Source organism: Cherax quadricarinatus, unplaced genomic scaffold (assembly GCF_038502225.1).
Source record: "Cherax quadricarinatus isolate ZL_2023a unplaced genomic scaffold, ASM3850222v1 Contig3, whole genome shotgun sequence".
Classification (NCBI taxonomy): domain Eukaryota; kingdom Metazoa; phylum Arthropoda; class Malacostraca; order Decapoda; family Parastacidae; genus Cherax; species Cherax quadricarinatus.
In genome coordinates, this window is record NW_027195029.1 from 201,240 (window position 1) to 220,000 (window position 18,761).

Here is an 18,761-nt window from a genome sequence, read left to right on the forward strand (position 1 = left end):
ATATGTATGAGGACCCGGGTTCGATTCCCGGGAGGGCGGAAACATTTCGACACGTTTCCTTACACCTGTTGTCCTGTTCACCTAGCAGCAAATAGGTACCTGGGGGTTAGTCGACTGGTTTGGGTGGCATCCTGGGGGACAAGATTAAGGACCACAATGGAAATAAGTTAGACAGTCCTCGATGACGCACTGACTTTCTTGGGTTATCCTGGGTGGCTAACCCTCCGGGGTTAAAAATCCCAACGAAATCTTATCTAACTTGTGGGATTGTATGAAGGTAGTAGTTGGAAGGGAGACATACTCAGGTGTCTCAAAATATTCTACATGTCTCAGAGTTGTAACAATTGCTAAGAAATAATGATCGTTGTTACTTTTATTAAATCACTGGTAGGTACCTATTAAGATTCATCCAGATAATTTTAATTTTTTACAATAATTATACCTCTCTGTACCTGTGTCTAAATCAACATGCTAAGACGCTTCTAATGAAGCAATGCTTTCATTATGTATCCCCGGAAGTATACCTCTAAGTCATTTATTTTGCTCATAAATCAAGTCATCAGCTGTGAGAACTTGTGAGACGCCTCACTCTGGTAGTCACTGTTGACACAAGACCCAGTTACAGTCTCACAGGTAACACTTAATGTAAGTAAGTAAGTAAGTAAGTAAGTTTATTCAGGTATACACAGATACAGTTACATAGAATTATCATACATAGCAGCATATGTGTAGAGAACCTGGGATAACACAAAAAAGTCAGACTGAGTGACTTATTTCCATTGGGGTCCTTTGTACACTTGTTTTAAGAATACACAGACTTACTTGGTTAGTGGAGCCTATAATAGGTAGTAATACCGTGATTGTACCCATGTTATCTACATTTCTATGACCTATTTCTCTCATTTCATGAAGCCACATGCACAGGACTGATTCCTGTGAGTGGTTAAATAATATTAGCAACTCTTTCAATACCTTAGGGATCCTCTGTAATGTTGAGGTACAGTCCCTGGGCCCATTATATACCTCTGTAATGTTGAGTACAGTCCCTGGATTCATTATGTACCTCTGTAATGTTGAAGTACAGTCCCTGGACCCTTTATGTACTTCTGTAATGTTGAGGTACAGTCCCTGGACCCATTATGTACCTCTGTAATGTTGAAGTACAGTCCCTGGACCCTTTATGTACTTCTGTAATGTTGAGGTACAGTCCCTGAACCCATTATGTACCTCTGTAATGTTAAGGTACAGTCCCTGAACCCATTATGTACCTCTGTAATGTTTAGGTTCAGTCCCTGGGATCCTCTCCAAGATACGATACTACGTGCCGCAAAATGCCCTTCTCACACTATACCACTCACTTATTTATCCATACCTCACCTATGCTATTTGTGCTTGGGGATCAACTGCAGCAACACACCTAAAGCCAATAATAACCCAACAAAAAGCTGCAGTAAGAATAATCACTAAATCCCATCCCTGGCAGCACACCCCCCCACTCTTCAAAGATCTAAACTTACTCCCAGTTCAGTACATCCACACTTACTACTGTGCAATCTATATCTACAGGGCCTTAAACTCTAATATCAACCTTGACCTTAAACGCTTTCTTGATAGTTGTGACAGAACCCACAGGCATAACACCAGAAACAAACATCTCTACGACATTCCCCGTGTCCGACTAAACCTTTACAAAAATTCAATGTATGTCAAAGGCCCTAAAATCTGGAATACCCTACCTGAGAACTCTAGAACTGCAGACAAATTCATCACCTTCAAAACTACCATTAGAAAACATCTTATCTCCCTGATACACCCCGTCAACTAACTACACGAATACCACCTGGTGGTTCACACTTACACTCACTCACTCATTTGACCATAAACAGAAATATTAATCTCAGTCTTAATATAATGAATCCTGTGATACTCCAATACTGAAACTATGTACTGTGCCAAAACAAAAGCATTCACATTGCTAAACTCACAAACTAGTATTTAGTCACTTAGCCATAATACCAACTTACCTCATAATTTGTAATATTTTACAATTAAGAATAAAACTAAGTATGCCCAAAATGCCTAGCCATGCTAAGCGTTCTAGTGGTACACTCTGTAATCACAATTTTACTACATGTAAACCAAACAATAACCAAATTTCTGTAAACTCAGCATTGTAATCCTTATAGAGAATAAACTTTGAATTATGTACCTCAGTAATCTTAACTGCCCCCGCAGGATGGGTCTGGGTAGTCCTGTGACTCACCAGGAAAACTAGCAAATCTCTGGTATTTCCTCAGGGCATCCTGTTGCTGCTAAGTCTTGCTGGCAGTAGGATTACATATTATACTTGAGATTGTTGTCCACAAGACCAGTACTCTACTGTACATTCAATATTCCTCTAAAGCTGTTAACAATGACTTTAGTTAGTTTAATGTTTATTATGCAACCCAGACCCATCCTGTGGGCGGTAGTCCAAAGATTACACAGGTACATAATGGGTCCAGGGACTGTACCTCAACATTACAGAGATACATAATGGGTCCAGGGACTGTACTTCAACATTACAGAGGTACATAATGGGTCCAGGGACTGTACCTCAACATTACAGAAGTACATAAAGGGTCCAGGGACTGTACTTCAACATTACAGAGGTACATAATGGGTCCAGGGACTGTACCTCAACATTACAGAGGTACATAATGGGTCCAGGGACTGTACCTCAACATTACAGAAGTACTGTACTGTACTCAACATTACAGAGGTACATAATGGGTCCAGGGTACCTCAACATTACAGAAGTAAAGGGTCCAGGGACTGGATTCATTACAGGTACATAACAGAGAGATACATAATGGGTACTTCAACCAGAGGTACATAATGGGTCCAGAAACTGTACCTCAACATTACAGAGGTACATAATGGGTCCAGGGACTGTACCTCAACATTACAGAGGTACATAATGGGTCCAGGGACTGTACCTCAACATTACAGAGGTACATAATGGGTCCAGGGACTGTACCTCAACATTACAGAGGTACACAAAGGGTCCAGGGACTGTACCTCAGCATTACAGAGATACATAATGGGTCCAGGGACTGTACCTCAACATTACAGAGGTACATAATGGGTCCAGGGTCTGTACCTCAACATTACAGAGGTACATAATGGGTCCAGGGACTATACCTCAACATTACAGAGGTACATAATGGGTCCAGGGACTGTACCTCAACATTACAGAGGTACATAATGGGTCCAGGGACTGTACCTCAACATTACAGAGGTACATAATGGGTAAAGGGACTGTACCTCAACATTACAGAGGTACATAATGGGTCCAGGGACTGTACCTCAACATTACAGAGGTACATAAAGGGTCCAGGGACTGTACCTCAGCATTACAGAGATACATAATGGGTCCAGGGACTGTACCTCAACATTACAGAGGTACATAATGGGTCCAGGGACTGTACCTCAACATTACAGAGGTACATAATGGGTCCAGGGACTGTACCTCAACATTACAGAGGTACATAATGGGTCCAGGGACTGTACCTCAACATAATGGGTCCAGGGACTGTACCTCAACATTACAGAGGTAAATAATGGGTCCAGGGACTGTACCTCAACATTACAGAGGTACATAATGGGTCCAGGGACTGTACCTCAGCATTACAGAGATACATAATGGGTCCAGGGACTGTACCTCAACATTACAGAGATACATAAAGGGTCCAGGGACTGTACCTCAACATTACAGAGGTACGTAATGGGTCCAGGGACTGTACCTCAACATTACAGAGGTACATAATGGGTCCAGGGACTGTACCTCAACATTACAGAGGTACATAATGGGTCCAGGGACTGTACCTCAACATTACAGAGGTACATAATGGGTCCAGGGACTGTACCTCAACATTACAGAGGTACATAATGGGTCCAGGGACTGTACCTCAACATTACAGAGGTACATAATGGGTCCAGGGACTGTACCTCAACATTACAGAGGTACATAATGGGTCCAGGGACTGTACCTCAACAGTTATGATAGCTGAACTAGTTACAAAGGTAATAAACTATGACTCAAACCCATTTATTATCTTTGATTATATTATCTGGATAGGGTGTCGGGGGTCAGCGCCCCCTCTGCTCGGTCTGAGACCAGGCCTCATGGTGGACCAGGGTCTGAACAACCAGGCTGTTACTTCTGGCAGCACGCAAGCTGACGTAGGAGCCACAGCCCGGTTGGTCAGGTACTGACTTCAGGTGTCTGTCCGGTAGTAATACACTAACACCGTTCCTGACCAGCCAGGCTGTGGCTCGTACGTTCGTTTGCGTGCAGCCAGCAGTAACAGCCTGGTTGATCAGGCTCTGATCCACCAGGAGGCCTGGTCACAGACCTGGCCGTGGGGGCGTTGACAACAGAGACCCTCTCCAGGTATACACTGTTATACAAAGTGGCTAACGTGTCGGTCTGAAGCTCAACGACTCACTAACCGCGAGTTCAAGCCCCACCCGGTGTATAGTGACTTACTTCATAGCTGTTTTAACTTTCAAGGTTTGAATATTGAGATAGTACAAGAGAAATTTACACTATGATAATTGTACATATGTATACCTGTACCTAAGTAAACTTATTTGCTTTAGGCACCTAGTGCCACAGCTACAGATGGAGGGGCACTCAAAGATGGCACCTTGTGTCACAGCTACAGATAGAAGGGCACTCAAAGATGGCACCTTGTGTCACAGCTACAGATAGAAGGGCACTCAAAGATGGCACCTTGTGTCACAGCTACAGATGGAAGGGCACTCAAAGATGGCACCTTGTGTCACAGCTACAGATGGAAGGGCACTCAAAGATGGCACCTTGTGTCTCAGCTACAGATGGAAGGGCACTCAAAGATGGCACCTTGTGTAACAGCTACAGATAGAGGGGCACTCAAATATGGCACCTTGTGTCTCAGCTACAGATGGAGGGGCACTCAAAGATGGCACCTTGTGTCACAGCTACAGATGGAAGGGCACTCAAAGATGGCACCTTGTGTCACAGCTACAGATAGAGGGGCACTCAAAGATGGCACCTTGTGTCACAGCTACAGATGGAAGGGCACTCAAAGATGGCACCTTGTGTCACAGCTACAGATAGAGGGGCACTCAAAGATGGCACCTTGTGTTACAGCTATAGATAGAGGGGCACTCAAAGATGGCACCTTGCGCCACAGCTACATATGGAGGGGCACTCAACGCTGTGAATTCTGGGTATTGTGGATGACTGTATCTCATCACTGGTTCAGAATAGACGAGAACTTCTGACAGTCTGCTTGTTGTCTGTGTCAGCACAGGTTATACATGTCTGGCCTCAAGTCTGAGTAACTCTGGTTACACAGCTGCTGTATACCATACAACTGCTGTATACCATACAACTGCTGTATACCATACAACTGCTGTATACCATACAACTGCTGTATACCATACAACTGCTGTATACCATACAACTGTTGTGTACCATACAACTGCTGTATACCATACAACTGCTGTATACCATACAACTGCTGTGTACCATACAACTGCTGTATACCCTACAACTGCTGTATACCATACAACTGCTGTATACCATACAACTGCTGTATACCATACAACTGCTGTGTACCATACAACCTCATGTCTGCAGTATACAGGTTAAGTAACTTACATGACATAAGAAAACCACTAGTATATGCTGCATTTCAAGCAGTAATCCATAAATATATATTGTTGTCCCGTAGCTGGGTGGGTAGCGCACTCAGCTCACACACTGAGGTCCGGGGTTCGATCCCCGGTACTGGTGAAAAAAATAGGACGTGTTTCCTTAAGACACCTGCTGTCCCTGTTTACCTAGCAGTAATATAGGTACCCGGGTGTTAGGTAACTGGTGTGGGTGGCATCCTGGGGGGACAAGATTGAAGACCACATTGGAAATAAGACAGTCCTGGATGACGCACTGACTTTCTTGGGATATCCTGGGCGGCAAACCCTCCGGGACTCAAGAAATCGTAATGACACGATTGCAAATAAACCATACCCCCGGCCGGGATTGAACCCGCGGTCATAGAGTCTCAAAACTCCAGCCCGTCGCGCTAGCCACTAGACCAGCTAGCCACAATGACCGCGGGTTCAATCCCGGCCGGGGGTATGGTTTATTTGCAATCGTGTCATTACGATTTCTTGAGTCATGTTGACGGCAGTGAGGGGACTTGAGCTAGAGTTCGTCACGGCCACGCTAGCTGGAGATTCGTCTGTAAAAACTTGCATTTGTGGTCACAGAGGTGCCTGTGCTAACCTTCCTATGGTGTAGAAATATACCTAGTTGGATGAATCTTATTGTGGCTAGCTGGTCTAGTGGCTAACGCGACGGGCTGGAGTTTTGAGACTCTATGACCGCGGGTTCAATCCCGGCCGGGGGTATGGTTTAAACCCTCCGGGGTTAAAAATCCGAACGAAATCTTATCTTACACACATCTGGATATACTTGGTTAGGTTAGGATGGGTAATGTTTGTCAGGTAACAGGACAAGTGTTTCCTGACGTTTGTGTAATATAGTCTACAAGGCTCACAGTGGAAATAAATCACTCTCTGATTTTTGGGGTTATCGTGGTTATGGCCCGGGCCGCGGGGGCTTTAAGATAAGATAAGATAAGATTTCGTTGGGATTTTTAACCCCGGAGGGTTAGCCACCCAGGATAACCCAAGAAAGTCAGTGCGTCATCGAGGACTGTCTAACTTATTTCCATTGTGGTCCTTAATCTTGTCCCCCAGGATGCCACCCACACCAGTCGACTAACACCCAGGTACCTATTTGCTGCTAGGTGAACAGGACAACAGGTGTAAGGAAACGTGTCGAAATGTTTCCACCCGCCGGGAATCGAACCCGGGCCCTCCGTGTGTGAAGCGGGAGCTTTACCCACCAGGCCACCGGGCCGCCACCCCCGCGATCCGGTATATTTATCACCCGGTATATTTATCTTCTTATACATGAACGGTATACAGTACCGACAAGATAGAAATAAGCCACGTTGACTTTTTTAGATTATTCTAGAAAGTAATCTACACATATGGTAATATATATGATCATTATGTAACTATATATGTGTACCTGTGGCAGAATAATCTTACTGACTCAGTGTATACACAGGTTGCGCAGAGTTCGTTTGTGATGCCACGTAGACAGTGTGAGTTGCCTGGTACAAACAAAGTGTCCAGCATCCAGTGGTCAGAGAAGGACGAGAAACGCTCTATATCCCTAGCTCTGTAACGTAACCTAACATATTATGCTAAATATCTATCCAGGGTGTCGCTATACGGGGAATGTTAGTTGTCAGGTAGGAATATTTTTATCATTATATTACTGTGTGGTACTTTAGTATTACTGGCCACAAACGTTTTTGGCTGAATTTGCTATTTTGAGTTGAAATACGTATCAGTGGACCTGTGGCTTGTGTAGAATACGTAGCGAAAGGTGTATTGTGGGTAAGCCAGTGGGTTATTGCTGTTAGTATAGTGAGACAGTAGCAGTGACTGCTGGCCTGGGCAAGGCCAGCTATATGTGGATATTAATAATAATAATCTATATTTCTACCAGTATATGATACAACTTATACAGACCATAGCTCACATCAATGACATATAGAAAGTTCCTGGTTATGTAGAGAGCATTTCCTGAAACTTGGTTAATTTTGTCTCCAGGATGCTACCCATACTAGTTACCTAACACCAAGGTATCTATTTACTGGTAGGTGACGAGGGATAGCAGGTGTAAGGTGACTAACACCCAGGCACCTGCTTACTACTAAGTGAACAGTGACAAGTATCTTAAGGAAACACGTCCTAATTTTTCCACCCCTACCCGGGATCGAACCACGGACCTCAATGTGTGAGCTGAGTGCGCTACCAACCCGGCTAACACAGGACCTCAACGGGAATAAGTCACTTTGACTTTTTTGGGTCATCCTGGAGGATAATTTACACTATGTATGATAACTGTACTCACGTGTACCTGTGCCTAAATAACCTTACTGATATGATAACTGTACTCACGTGTACCTGTACCTAAATAACCTCACTGACACAGGTCATGTCGCTACTCAGGAAGGTCATGTAGAGGGATCATGATGCCACCTTTCAGCCAGCTGACCAGCATGATTTATCCTCGTGTTTTAAAACCATTTTCATTGTTTTTTAATGTTTAAGAATATAGAATAGCACTACTGGAGGCCTACTGGCCCATATAAGGCAGCTCCTTACAGATACACCACCATGGCATAAGAATGGAAGGACACTGCTGGAGGACTACTGGCCCATACAAGGTGTGTGTGTGTGTGTGTGTGTGTGTGTGTGTGTGTGTGTACTCGCCTAGTTGTACTCACCTAGTTGAGGTGTGAGTTGTGACCGGGTGTGGACGTGTGAATTGCTCATTACTCTATAATTTGTTCATGAATTTAGTTATGTATAGACGTAAGTAAGTAAGTAACTTATATGATTCATTACTCTTGCAACTTGTGAGTTCATTACCTTTGTAATTAGTTCAGCTATCAAAACTTTGGGGCCAGTCCCTGGACCCATTATGTACCTCTGTAATGTTGAGGTACAGTCCCTGGACCCATTATGTACCTCTGTAATGTTGAGGTACAGTCCCTGGACCCATTATGTACCTCTGTAATGTTGAGGTACAGTCCCTGGACCCATTATGTACCTCTGTAATGTTGAGGTACAGTCCCTGGACCCATTATGTACCTCCGTAATGTTGAGGTACAGTCCCTGGACCCATTATGTACCTCTGTAATGTTGAGGTACAGTCCTTGGACCCATTATGTACCTCTGTAATGTTGAGGTACAGTCCCTGGACCCATTATGTACCTCTGCAATGTTGAGGTACAGTCCCTTGACCCATTATATACCTCTGTAATGTTGAAGTACAGTCCCTGGACCCATTATGTACCTCTGTAATGTTGAGGTACAGTCCCTGGACCCATTATGTACCTCTGTAACGTTGAGGTACAGTCCCTGGATCCTTTGTGAACCTCTGTAATGTTGAGGTACAGTCCCTGGACCCATTATGTACCTCTGTAATGTTGAGGTACAGTTCCTGGACCCATTATGTACCTCTGTAATGTTGAGGTACAGTCCCTTGACCCATTATGTACCTCTGTAATGTTGAGGTACAGTCCCTTGACCCATTATGTACCTCTGTAATGTTGAGGTACAGTCCCTGGACCCATTATGTACCTCTGTAATGTTGAGGTGCAGTCCATGGACCCATTATGTATCTCTGTAATGTTGAGGTACAGTCCCTGGACCCATTATGTACCTCTGTAGTCTTTTGACTACCGCCCACAGGATGGGTATGGGGTGACTACCGCCCACAGGATGGGTATGGGGTGACTACCGCCCACAGGATGGGTATAGGGTGACTACCGCCCACAGGATGGGTATGGGGTGACTACCGCCCACAGGATGGGTATGGGGTGACTACCGCCCACAGGATGGGTATGGTGTGCATAAACATATTAAACTAACTATCCCATACAAGGCAGGTCCTTACAAAGACACTGTCATACTGGCACTACACAATATGGCAGAACACTACCTAGGTTCTATGGACTTCATTCACGTCAGACTGAAAGAAACTGACACCATTCTATCATTCAATAATGGCGCAACAGCATACTGACGCAACATACTGACGCAACATACTGAGCTCCGATTCGACCCCTGCAACCACAAATAGGTGAGTACACACACTGACGCAGTACAACACTGACGCAGTAACACACTGACGCAGTAACACACTGACGCAGTAACACACTGACGCAGTAACACACTGACGCAGTAACAATGACGCAGTATAATACGTTGGTTGATATTAATAGATCATATCTAACATGTCAGACCAATACATCATACAGGTATCGCTCGTGTATCATGTTCCATTGTTAATACACCATACACGTATCCTTCCTGTATCAGTGTGGGTCAAGCCATGTATGCCAGAAGTTCTGAAGGCTTAAAGTGGCTTTCAATCACCACTTATGAACTATCCTACCTATTTACCTACCGACTTATCTACCCACGTGTCTACCCACATATCTACCCACATATCTACCCACGTATCTACCCACTTGTTGACATTAAAAATGTTCAGAGAAAAGTGACTTAAATGACCTTCTCTAAAGGTCACTATTTAATATAAATTGACGGGAAATTGCACGTGGATCCAGCAGAAGCGGACCCAGCGCTGTACCCTGCGGTCACGGTAGCTTTCACCAGGAACACTTAAAGTCTGCTACTCACAGGACCTCGGTTCATTAACAACAGTACAGTATAAATATATGCAAAACAATCACAGGGGGAGTTTAATGATAGCTCTAGGCCTTTCGTGTTGCAATCACTACATCATTAGGAGCTTGCAATGTTGTAGTAATGAGTGAGTACTCTTTGCTTCTTTCCACAAGCTGCAAGGTGTCCCTCGGAGTGACTTTTCTAAGATTACGTACTCATTTATGCAACATTGCAAACTCCTGATGATGTGTTGACTGCAACACGAAAGGCCTAGAGCTATCATTCAACTCCCTCTGTGGTTGTTTTGCATCCTGTGTCGCTTGTTAGGTACTGTCAAGCCGGGCTGGACAGTACCTGACAGTACCAGGTGTCTGTCCATCTCCCTCTTGAAGACAGCCAGGGGTCTTGAAGACAGCCAAGAGTCTTGAAGACAGCCAAGATTCTTGAAGATAGCCAGGGGTCTTGAAGACAGCCAAGATTCTTGAAGATAGCCAGGGGTCTTGAAGACAGCCAGGGGTCTTGAAGACAGCCAAGATTCTTGAAGACAGCCAGGGGTCTTGAAGACAGCCAGGGGTCTTGAAGACAGCCAGGAGTCTTGAAGACAGCCAGGGGTCTTGAAGACAACCAAGAGTCTTGAAGACAGCCAGGGGTCTTGAAGACAGCCAGGGGTCTTGAAGACAACCAAGAGTCTTGAAGACAGCCAGGGGTCTTGAAGACAGCCAGGGGTCTTGAAGACAGCCATGATTCTTGAAGATAGCCAGGGGTCTTGAAGACAGCCAAGATTCTTGAAGACAGCCAGGGGTCTTGAAGACAGCCAGGGGTCTTGAAGACAGCCAGGGGTCTTGAAGACAGCCAGGGGTCTTGAAGACAGCCAAGATTCTTGAAGATAGCCAGGGGTCTTGAAGACAGCCAGGGGTCTTGAAGACAGCCAGGGGTCTTGAAGACAGCCAGGGGTCTTGAAGACAGCCAGGGGTCTTGAAGATAGCCAGGGGTCTTGAAGACAGCCAGGGGTCTTGAAGACAGCCAGGGGTCTTGAAGACAGCCAGGGGTCTTGAAGACAGCCAGGGGTCTTGAAGATAGCCAGGGGTCTTGAAAACAGCCAGGGGTCTTGAAGAAAGTCAGGGGTCTTGAAGACAGCCAGGAGTCTTGAAGACAGCCAGGGGTCTTGAAGACAGCCAGGGGTCTTGAAGACAGCCAGGGGTCTTGAAGACAGCCAAGATTCTTAAAGATAGCCAGGGGTCTTGAAGACAGCCAGGAGTCTTGAAGACAGCCAGGGATCTTGAAGACAGCCAGGGGTCTTGAAGATAGCCAGGGGTCTTGAAGACAGCCAGGAGTCTTGAAGACAGCCAGGGATCTTGAAGACAGCCAGGGGTCTTGAAGACAGCCAGGAGTCTTGAAGACAGCCAGGGATCTTGAAGACAGCCAGGGGTCTTGAAGACAGCCAGGGGTCTTGAAGACAGCTAGGGGTCTTGAAGACAGCCAAGATTCTTGAAGATAGCCAGGGGTCTTGAAGACAGCCAGGAGTCTTGAAGACAGCCAGGGATCTTGAAGACAGCCAGGGGTCTTGAAGATAGCCAGGGGTCTTGAAGACAGCCAAGATTCTTGAAGATAGCCAGGGGTCTTGAAGACAGCCAAGATTCTTGAAGATAGCCAGGGGTCTTGAAGACAGCCAAGATTCTTGAAGATAGCCAGGGGTCTTGAAGACAGCCAGGGTTCTTGAAGACAACCAAGATTCTTGAAGACAGCCAGGAGTCTTGAAGACAGCCAAGAGTCTTGAAGATAGCTAGGGGTCTTGAAGACAGCCAAGATTCTTGAAGATAGCCAGGGGTCTTGAAGACAGCCAAGAGTCTTGAAGACAGCCAGGGGTCTTGAAGACAGCCAAGAGTCTTGAGGACAGCCAGGGGTCTTGAAGACAGCCAGGGGTCTTGAAGACAGCCAAGATTCTTGAAGACAGCCAGGGGTCTTGAAGACAGCCAAGAGTCTTGAAGACAGCCAGGGGTCTTGAAGACAGCCAGGTGTCTTGAAGACAGCCAGGGGTCTTGAAGACAGCCAGGGGTCTTGAAGACAGCCAAGAGTCTTGAAGACAGCCAGGGATCTTGAATACAGCCAAGATTCTTGAAGACAGCCAGGGGTCTTGAAGACAGCCAAGAGTCTTGAAGACAGCCAGGGGTCTTGAAGACAGCCAGGGGTCTTGAAGACAGCCAGGGGTCTTGAAGACAGCCAAGAGTCTTGAAGACAGCCAGGGGTCTTGAAGACAGCCAAGAGTCTTGAAGACAGCCAGGGGTCTTGAAGACAGCCAAGATTCTTGAAGACAGCCAGGGGTCTTGAAGACAGCCAAGAGTCTTGAAGATAGCCAGGGGTCTGGAAGACAGCCAGGGGTCTTGAAGATAGCCAAGAGTCTTGAAAACAGCTATGAGTGTTGAAAACAGCCAGGGGTCTTGAAGACAACCAGGGGTCTTAAAAACAGCCAGGGGTTTAGAAAACAGCCAGGGGTCTTGAAAACAGCCAGGGGTCTTGAAAACAGCCAGGGGTCTTGAAGACAACCAGGGGTCTTGAAGACAACCAGGGGTCTTGAAGACAGCCAGGGGTCTTGAAGACAGCCAAGAGTCTTGAAGGCAGCCAGGGGTCTTGAAGACAGCCAGGGGTCTTGAAGACAGCCAGGGGTCTTGAAGACAGCCAGGGGTCTTGAAGACAGCCAGGGGTCTTGAAAACAGCAATGGATCTATTGGAATCTAGAAGGTGCTGTCAGTGTTGTCAGGTTATTGTGACACGAGCGGGTATCTTGACTAATGATGCTGAGGAGAGACTGTGATGTGTGTCTGAGATGACAGAGGCTGTTTCGCCAGCTAAAATTTCCCGGCAGTCGCTGGTGAGGTTATTGACACAGCTGAGGACCACAAGACAGTGAAGGACACTGCCATGTGGCACTCATGTCTTGACTGGTCTAGTAGATGAGGCACTGACATTGAAGATTACATGGTACTGTGTCACTGGTGTAAGAGTTTGTGGATGTAAGATCATGGCCTGTTATACTTCCATCTGAGATGACGGTTAGGTTAGGTAAGGTTGTCAGGAAACAGGACAAGTGCTTCCTGACGTGGGTCTTAGTCATATGATGACCCACAACTGGAGCTTTTGGTCATCTGACTGAGACCTTCCACAATTTCGAATTGACGTCTAGAATAATAACAGCAAATTAGAGATAACGTGTATTTGTTGACTGCTTTTGGTAGCCAATCTTGTAGAAACTACCAATTATAGTTAGGATAAGAATGCTAGAGAAACTTTTCATTTCTAGTGCAATACTTGAGTCAATGTGTCTTGCATAAGTGTCCACTAACAGTTTAATTGAACTTCTTCAGGACACTTCTGAGAAAACCCTGCATACGTTCATCTCAACATAAAGTGTACACGTTGCAGTCGGAAAAAACATCGTGAAACGAACTGTGTTGGCCACAACCGTCCAGCATCCACATCCAGCCAGACTCACTTCATCTCTGGACGTGGACCCGTCACTACATCTCTTACGAGACCAAACCACAGCATCCACATCCAGCCAGACTCACTTCATCTCCGGACGTGGACCCGTCACTACATCTCTTACGAGACCAAACCACAGCATCCACATCCAGCCAGACTCACTTCATCTCTGGACGTGGACCCGTCACTACATCTCTTACGAGACCAAACCACAGCATCCACATCCAGCCAGACTCACTTCATCTCTGGACGTGGACCCGTCACTACATCTCTTACGAGACCAAACCACAGCATCCACATCCAGCCAGACTCACTTCATCTCTGGACGTGGATCCGTCACTACATCTCTTACGAGACCAAACCATTTTAGAAAAAGCTTTAATCAGTGTAGTGGGAACTTTAAGGAACTTTAAGGAACTTATTTTAACTTGAGGGCTAAAATCCGACAAGAGAAACATGTCAGTACAGAAAAAATTGACTTTTGTGAAGGGTGTGGAGGCTATGGAGTGTAGTTCCCTATCATACACTCATACTTCCCTAGAAGACACTTGTAGGGACAGTGATATATATGGTAATTACCTGGAGAAAGTTCTCTACGAGTTGGGTATCCAGTTTAGCCCTGGAGGCTCCAGTATAGTGGAGGCGGAGGTAGACACTGGATGTACGGAGGAACTGCAGTCATTATTGGAGGATGATTCCTGTGGCAGGAGGCACTCTGTAGGAGACATTGGCACTCAACACGGAAAGTGCACTCTACACGACACTCAGCAAGGTAAGTGGACTCTACACGACACTCAGCAAGGTAAATGTACTTTACACGACACTCAGCAAGGTAAGTGTACTCTACACGACACTCAGCAAGGTAAGTGTACTCTACACGACACTCAGCAAGGTAAGTGTACTCTACACGACACTCAGCAAGGTAAATGTACTCTACACGACACTCAGCAAGGTAAGTGTACTCTACACGACACTCAGCAAGGTAAGTGTACTCTACACGACACTCAGCAAGGTAAGTGTACTCTACACGACACTCAGCAAGGTAAGTGTACTCTACACGACACTCAGGAAAGTAAGTGCACTCTACACGACACTCAGGAAAGTAAGTGCACTCTACACGACACTTAACAGGGTAAATGTACTCTACACGACACTCAGGAAAGTAAGTGCACTCTACACGACACTTAACAGGGTATTATTAATCAACTCCAGGTTGTGGGACTGATTACCACACACTCCTGATCTTCACCATTCATCTTCGTATAAAACTGATGAAGCCTGAAGGGTTGCACATGTCTGATATATCATCTTGTCGGTTCTGTGGACCAATTATCCACATAATGTAGACGTTAGACTGTTTTCTTAACAGTATTTAGTATACGTGCTCTGTTTGTCTAAAATATTAGACATATTTACATATGTATGTGTGCTTACCTATGTGTATTTGACTATATGTGATTGCAGAGGTCGAGTCTTAGCTCCTGGCCCCTCCTCTCGCCTTGCCCTATCGTACCTGCTCTTAACACTATGTATGGAACCTGTCACTACCGCTCCATTGTCTAGATTATCGCAGTTCCTGACCATCCTGAGGCTGAAAAATTACTTCCTGATATCTGTGTGACTTATCTGTGCCTTTAACTTCCAGCTGTGCCCTTGAATACTTGTTTCTCGCCTCTGTCTATTCCTGTCTACTCTAATATTAATTCTTCTGAGCATTTTGTATGTTGTTCTCATGTCTCCCCTGGTTCTTATGTTCTGTACTGTGTGTGTACTCACCTAATTGTAGTTGTAGGGGTTGAGTCATAGCTCCTGGCCCAGCCTCTTCACTGGTCACTAACTAGGTCCACTCTTCCTGCTCCATGAGTTATCATACCTCATCTTAAAGCTATGTATGGATCCTGCCTCCACTACATCACTCTCCAGACTATTCTACTGTACTCACCTAATTGTGGTCGCAGGGGTCGAGACTCAGCTCCTGTGTGTGTGTGTGTGTACTCACCTATTTGTACTCACCTATTTGTGGTTGCAGGGGTCGAGTCCTAGCTCCTGGCCCCGCCTCTTCACCGGTTGCTACTAGACCCTCTCTCTCCCCGCTCCATGAGCTTTATCAAACCTCGTCTTAAAACTGTGTATGGTTCCTGCCTCCACTACGTCATTTTCTAGGCTATTCCACTGCCTTACAACTCTATGACTGAAGAAATACTTCCTACTATCTCTCTGACTCATTTGTGTCTTCAACTTCCAATTGTGGCCTCTTGTTTCTGTGTCCCCTCCCTGGAACATCCTGTCCTTGTCCACCTTGTCTATTCCACGCAGTATTTTATATGTCGTTATCATGTCTCCCCTGACCCTCCTGTCCTCCAGTGTCGTCAGGCCGATTTCCCTTAATCTTTCTTCATAGGACATTCCCCTTAGCTCTGGAACTAACCTTGTTGCAAACCTTTGTACTTTCTCTAGTTTCTTGACGTGCTTTATCAAGTGCGGGTTCCAAACAGGTGCTGCATACTCCAGTATGGGCCTGACATACACGGTGTACAGTGTCTTGAATGATTCCTTACTAAGGTGTCGGAATGCTGTTCTCAGGTTTGCCAGGCGCCCATATGCTGCAGCAGTTATCTGATTGATGTGTGCTTCCGGAGACATGCTCGGTGTTATACTCACCCCAAGATCTTTCTCCTTGAGTGAGGTTTGCAGTCTTTGGCCACCTAGCCTATACTCTGTCTGTGGTCTTCTGTGCCCTTCCCCTATCTTCATGACTTTGCATTTGGCAGGATTAAATTCGAGAAGCCATTTGCTGGACCAGGTGTCCAGTCTGTCCAGGTCTCTTTGAAGTCCTGCCTGGTCCTCATCAGATTTAATTCTCCTCATTAATTTCACATCATCTGCAAACAGGGACACTTCTGAGTCTAACCCTTCCGTCATGTCGTTCACATATACCAAAAATAGCACTGGTCCTAGGACCGACCCCTGTGGGACCCCGCTCGTCACAGGTGCCCACTGTGATGCATCATTACGTACCATGACTCGTTGTTGCCTCCCTGTCAGGTATTGTCTGATCCATTGCAGTGCTCTTCCTGTTATATGCGCCTGATGCTCTAGCTTCTGCACTAATCTCTTGTGAGGAACTGTGTCAAAGGCCTTCTTGCAGTCCAAGAAGATGCAATCAACCCACCCCTCTCTCTCTTGTCTTACTTCTGTTATTTTATCGTAAAACTCCAGAAGGTTTGTGACACAGGATTTGCCTTCAGTGAATCCGTGCTGGTTGGCATTTATACTCCTGTTCCGTTCCAGGTGCTCCACCACTCTCCTCCTGATAATCTTCTCCATAATTTTGCATACTATACACGTCAATGACACAGGTCTATAGTTTAGTGCCTCTTTTCTGTCTCCTTTTTTGAAAATGGGAACTACATTTGCCGTCTTCCATACCTCAGGTAGTTGCCCAGTTTCCAGGGATGTGTTGAAGATTGTGGTAAGTGGTACGCACAACATATCTGCTCCCTCTCTAAGGACCCATGGAGAGATGTTGTCCGGTCCCATTGCCTTTGAGGTATCGATGTCCCTTAGCAGTTTCTTCACCTCCTCCTCATCTGTATGTATGTCGTCCAACACTTGTTGGTGTATTCCTTGTTGGTGTCCCCATCTGGTCTGTCCCCCCAGAGTCCTTCCTGTCTCTACTGTAAATACTTCCTTAAATCTCGTGTTGAGCTCCTCACATACCTCTTGATCGTTTCTTGTGAGTTCTCCACCTTCTTTCCTCAGCCTTATCACCTGGTCCTTGACTGTTGTCTTCCTCCTAATGTGGCTATACAGCAGTTTCGGGTCAGATTTGACTTTCGATGCTATGTCGTTTTCATACTGTCGCTGGGCCTCCCTCCTTATCTGCGCATACTCGTTTCTGGCTCTTCTACTAATCTCCTTGTTTTCCTGGGTCCTATGCCTCCTGTACCTTTTCCATTCTCTGTTGCACTTAGTTTTTGCCTCCCTACACCTTCGGGTAAACCAAGGACTCGTTTTGGTCTTCCTATTATTTCTGTTTCCCTTAGGAACAAAACTTTCCTCTGCCTCCTTGCACTTTGTTGCCACATATTCCATCATCTCGTTTACTGATTTTCCTACCATTTCTCTGTCCCACTGAACCTCCTGCAGGAAGTTTCTCATACCTGTGTGTGTGTGTGTGTGTGTGTGTGTGTGTGTGTGTGTGTGTGTGTGTGCGTGTGTGTGTGTGTGTGTACTCACCTAATTGTACTCACCTAATTGTGGTTGCAGGGGTCGAGACTCAGCTCCTGGCCCCGCCTCTTCACTGATCGCTACTAGGTCCTCTCCCTCTCTGCTTCCTGAGCTTTGTCATACCTCTTCTTAAAACTATGTATGGTTCCTGCCTCCACTACTTCACTTGCTAGGCTATTCCACTTCCTGACGACTCTATGACTGAAGAAATATTTCCTAACGTCCCTGTGACTCGTCTGAGTCTTCAGCTTCCAGTTGTGACTCCTTGTTTCTGTGTCTCCTCTCTGGAACATCCTATCTCTCTCCACCTTGTCTATTCCCCGCAGTATCTTGTATGTCGTTATCATGTCTCCCCTGACCCTTCTGTCCTCCAGTGTCGTCAGTCCAATTTCCCTCAACCTTTCCTCGTACGACATTCCCCTGAGCTCTGGGACTAGCCTTGTTGCAAACCTTGGTACTTTCTCTAACTTCTTGACGTGCTTGACCAGGTGTGGGTTCCAGACTGGTGCTGCATACTCCAGTATGGGCCTAACATACACAGTGTACAGTGTCTTGAACGATTCCTTATTAAGGCATCGGAACGCTATTCTCAGGTTTGCCAGGCGCCCGTATGCTGCAGCAGTTATTTGGTTGATGTGTGCCTCCGGTGACGTGCTCGGTGTTATGGTCACCCCAAGGTCTTTCTCCCTGAGTGAGGTCTGTAGTCTTTGTCCACCTAGTCTGTACTCTGTCTGCGGTCT

General features: G+C 45.9%; 1 protein-coding gene across 6 annotated transcripts in view; it reads left to right on the forward strand.

Annotated features, from left to right (window-relative positions):
- The first annotated feature begins 7,163 nt into the window (after positions 1-7,163).
- The window catches only part of LOC128704504 (DNA ligase 1-like), a 40,022-nt gene continuing 28,424 nt past the window's right edge, over positions 7,164-18,761 (forward strand). The window contains exons 1-3 of one of the 6 annotated variants that reach the window (XM_070079671.1): positions 7,188-7,205; positions 8,224-8,339; positions 13,674-14,563. In XM_070079671.1, the coding sequence (XP_069935772.1) occupies positions 14,248-14,563 (316 nt within the window). In that variant the 5' untranslated portion in view covers positions 7,188-7,205; positions 8,224-8,339; positions 13,674-14,247. Of the gene's footprint in view, positions 7,206-7,236; positions 7,356-7,375; positions 7,504-8,223; positions 8,340-13,673; positions 14,564-18,761 lie in introns of those variants that run through there. The other 5 variants (XM_070079672.1, XM_070079670.1, XM_070079673.1 and 2 more) reach the window with 5 other exon arrangements.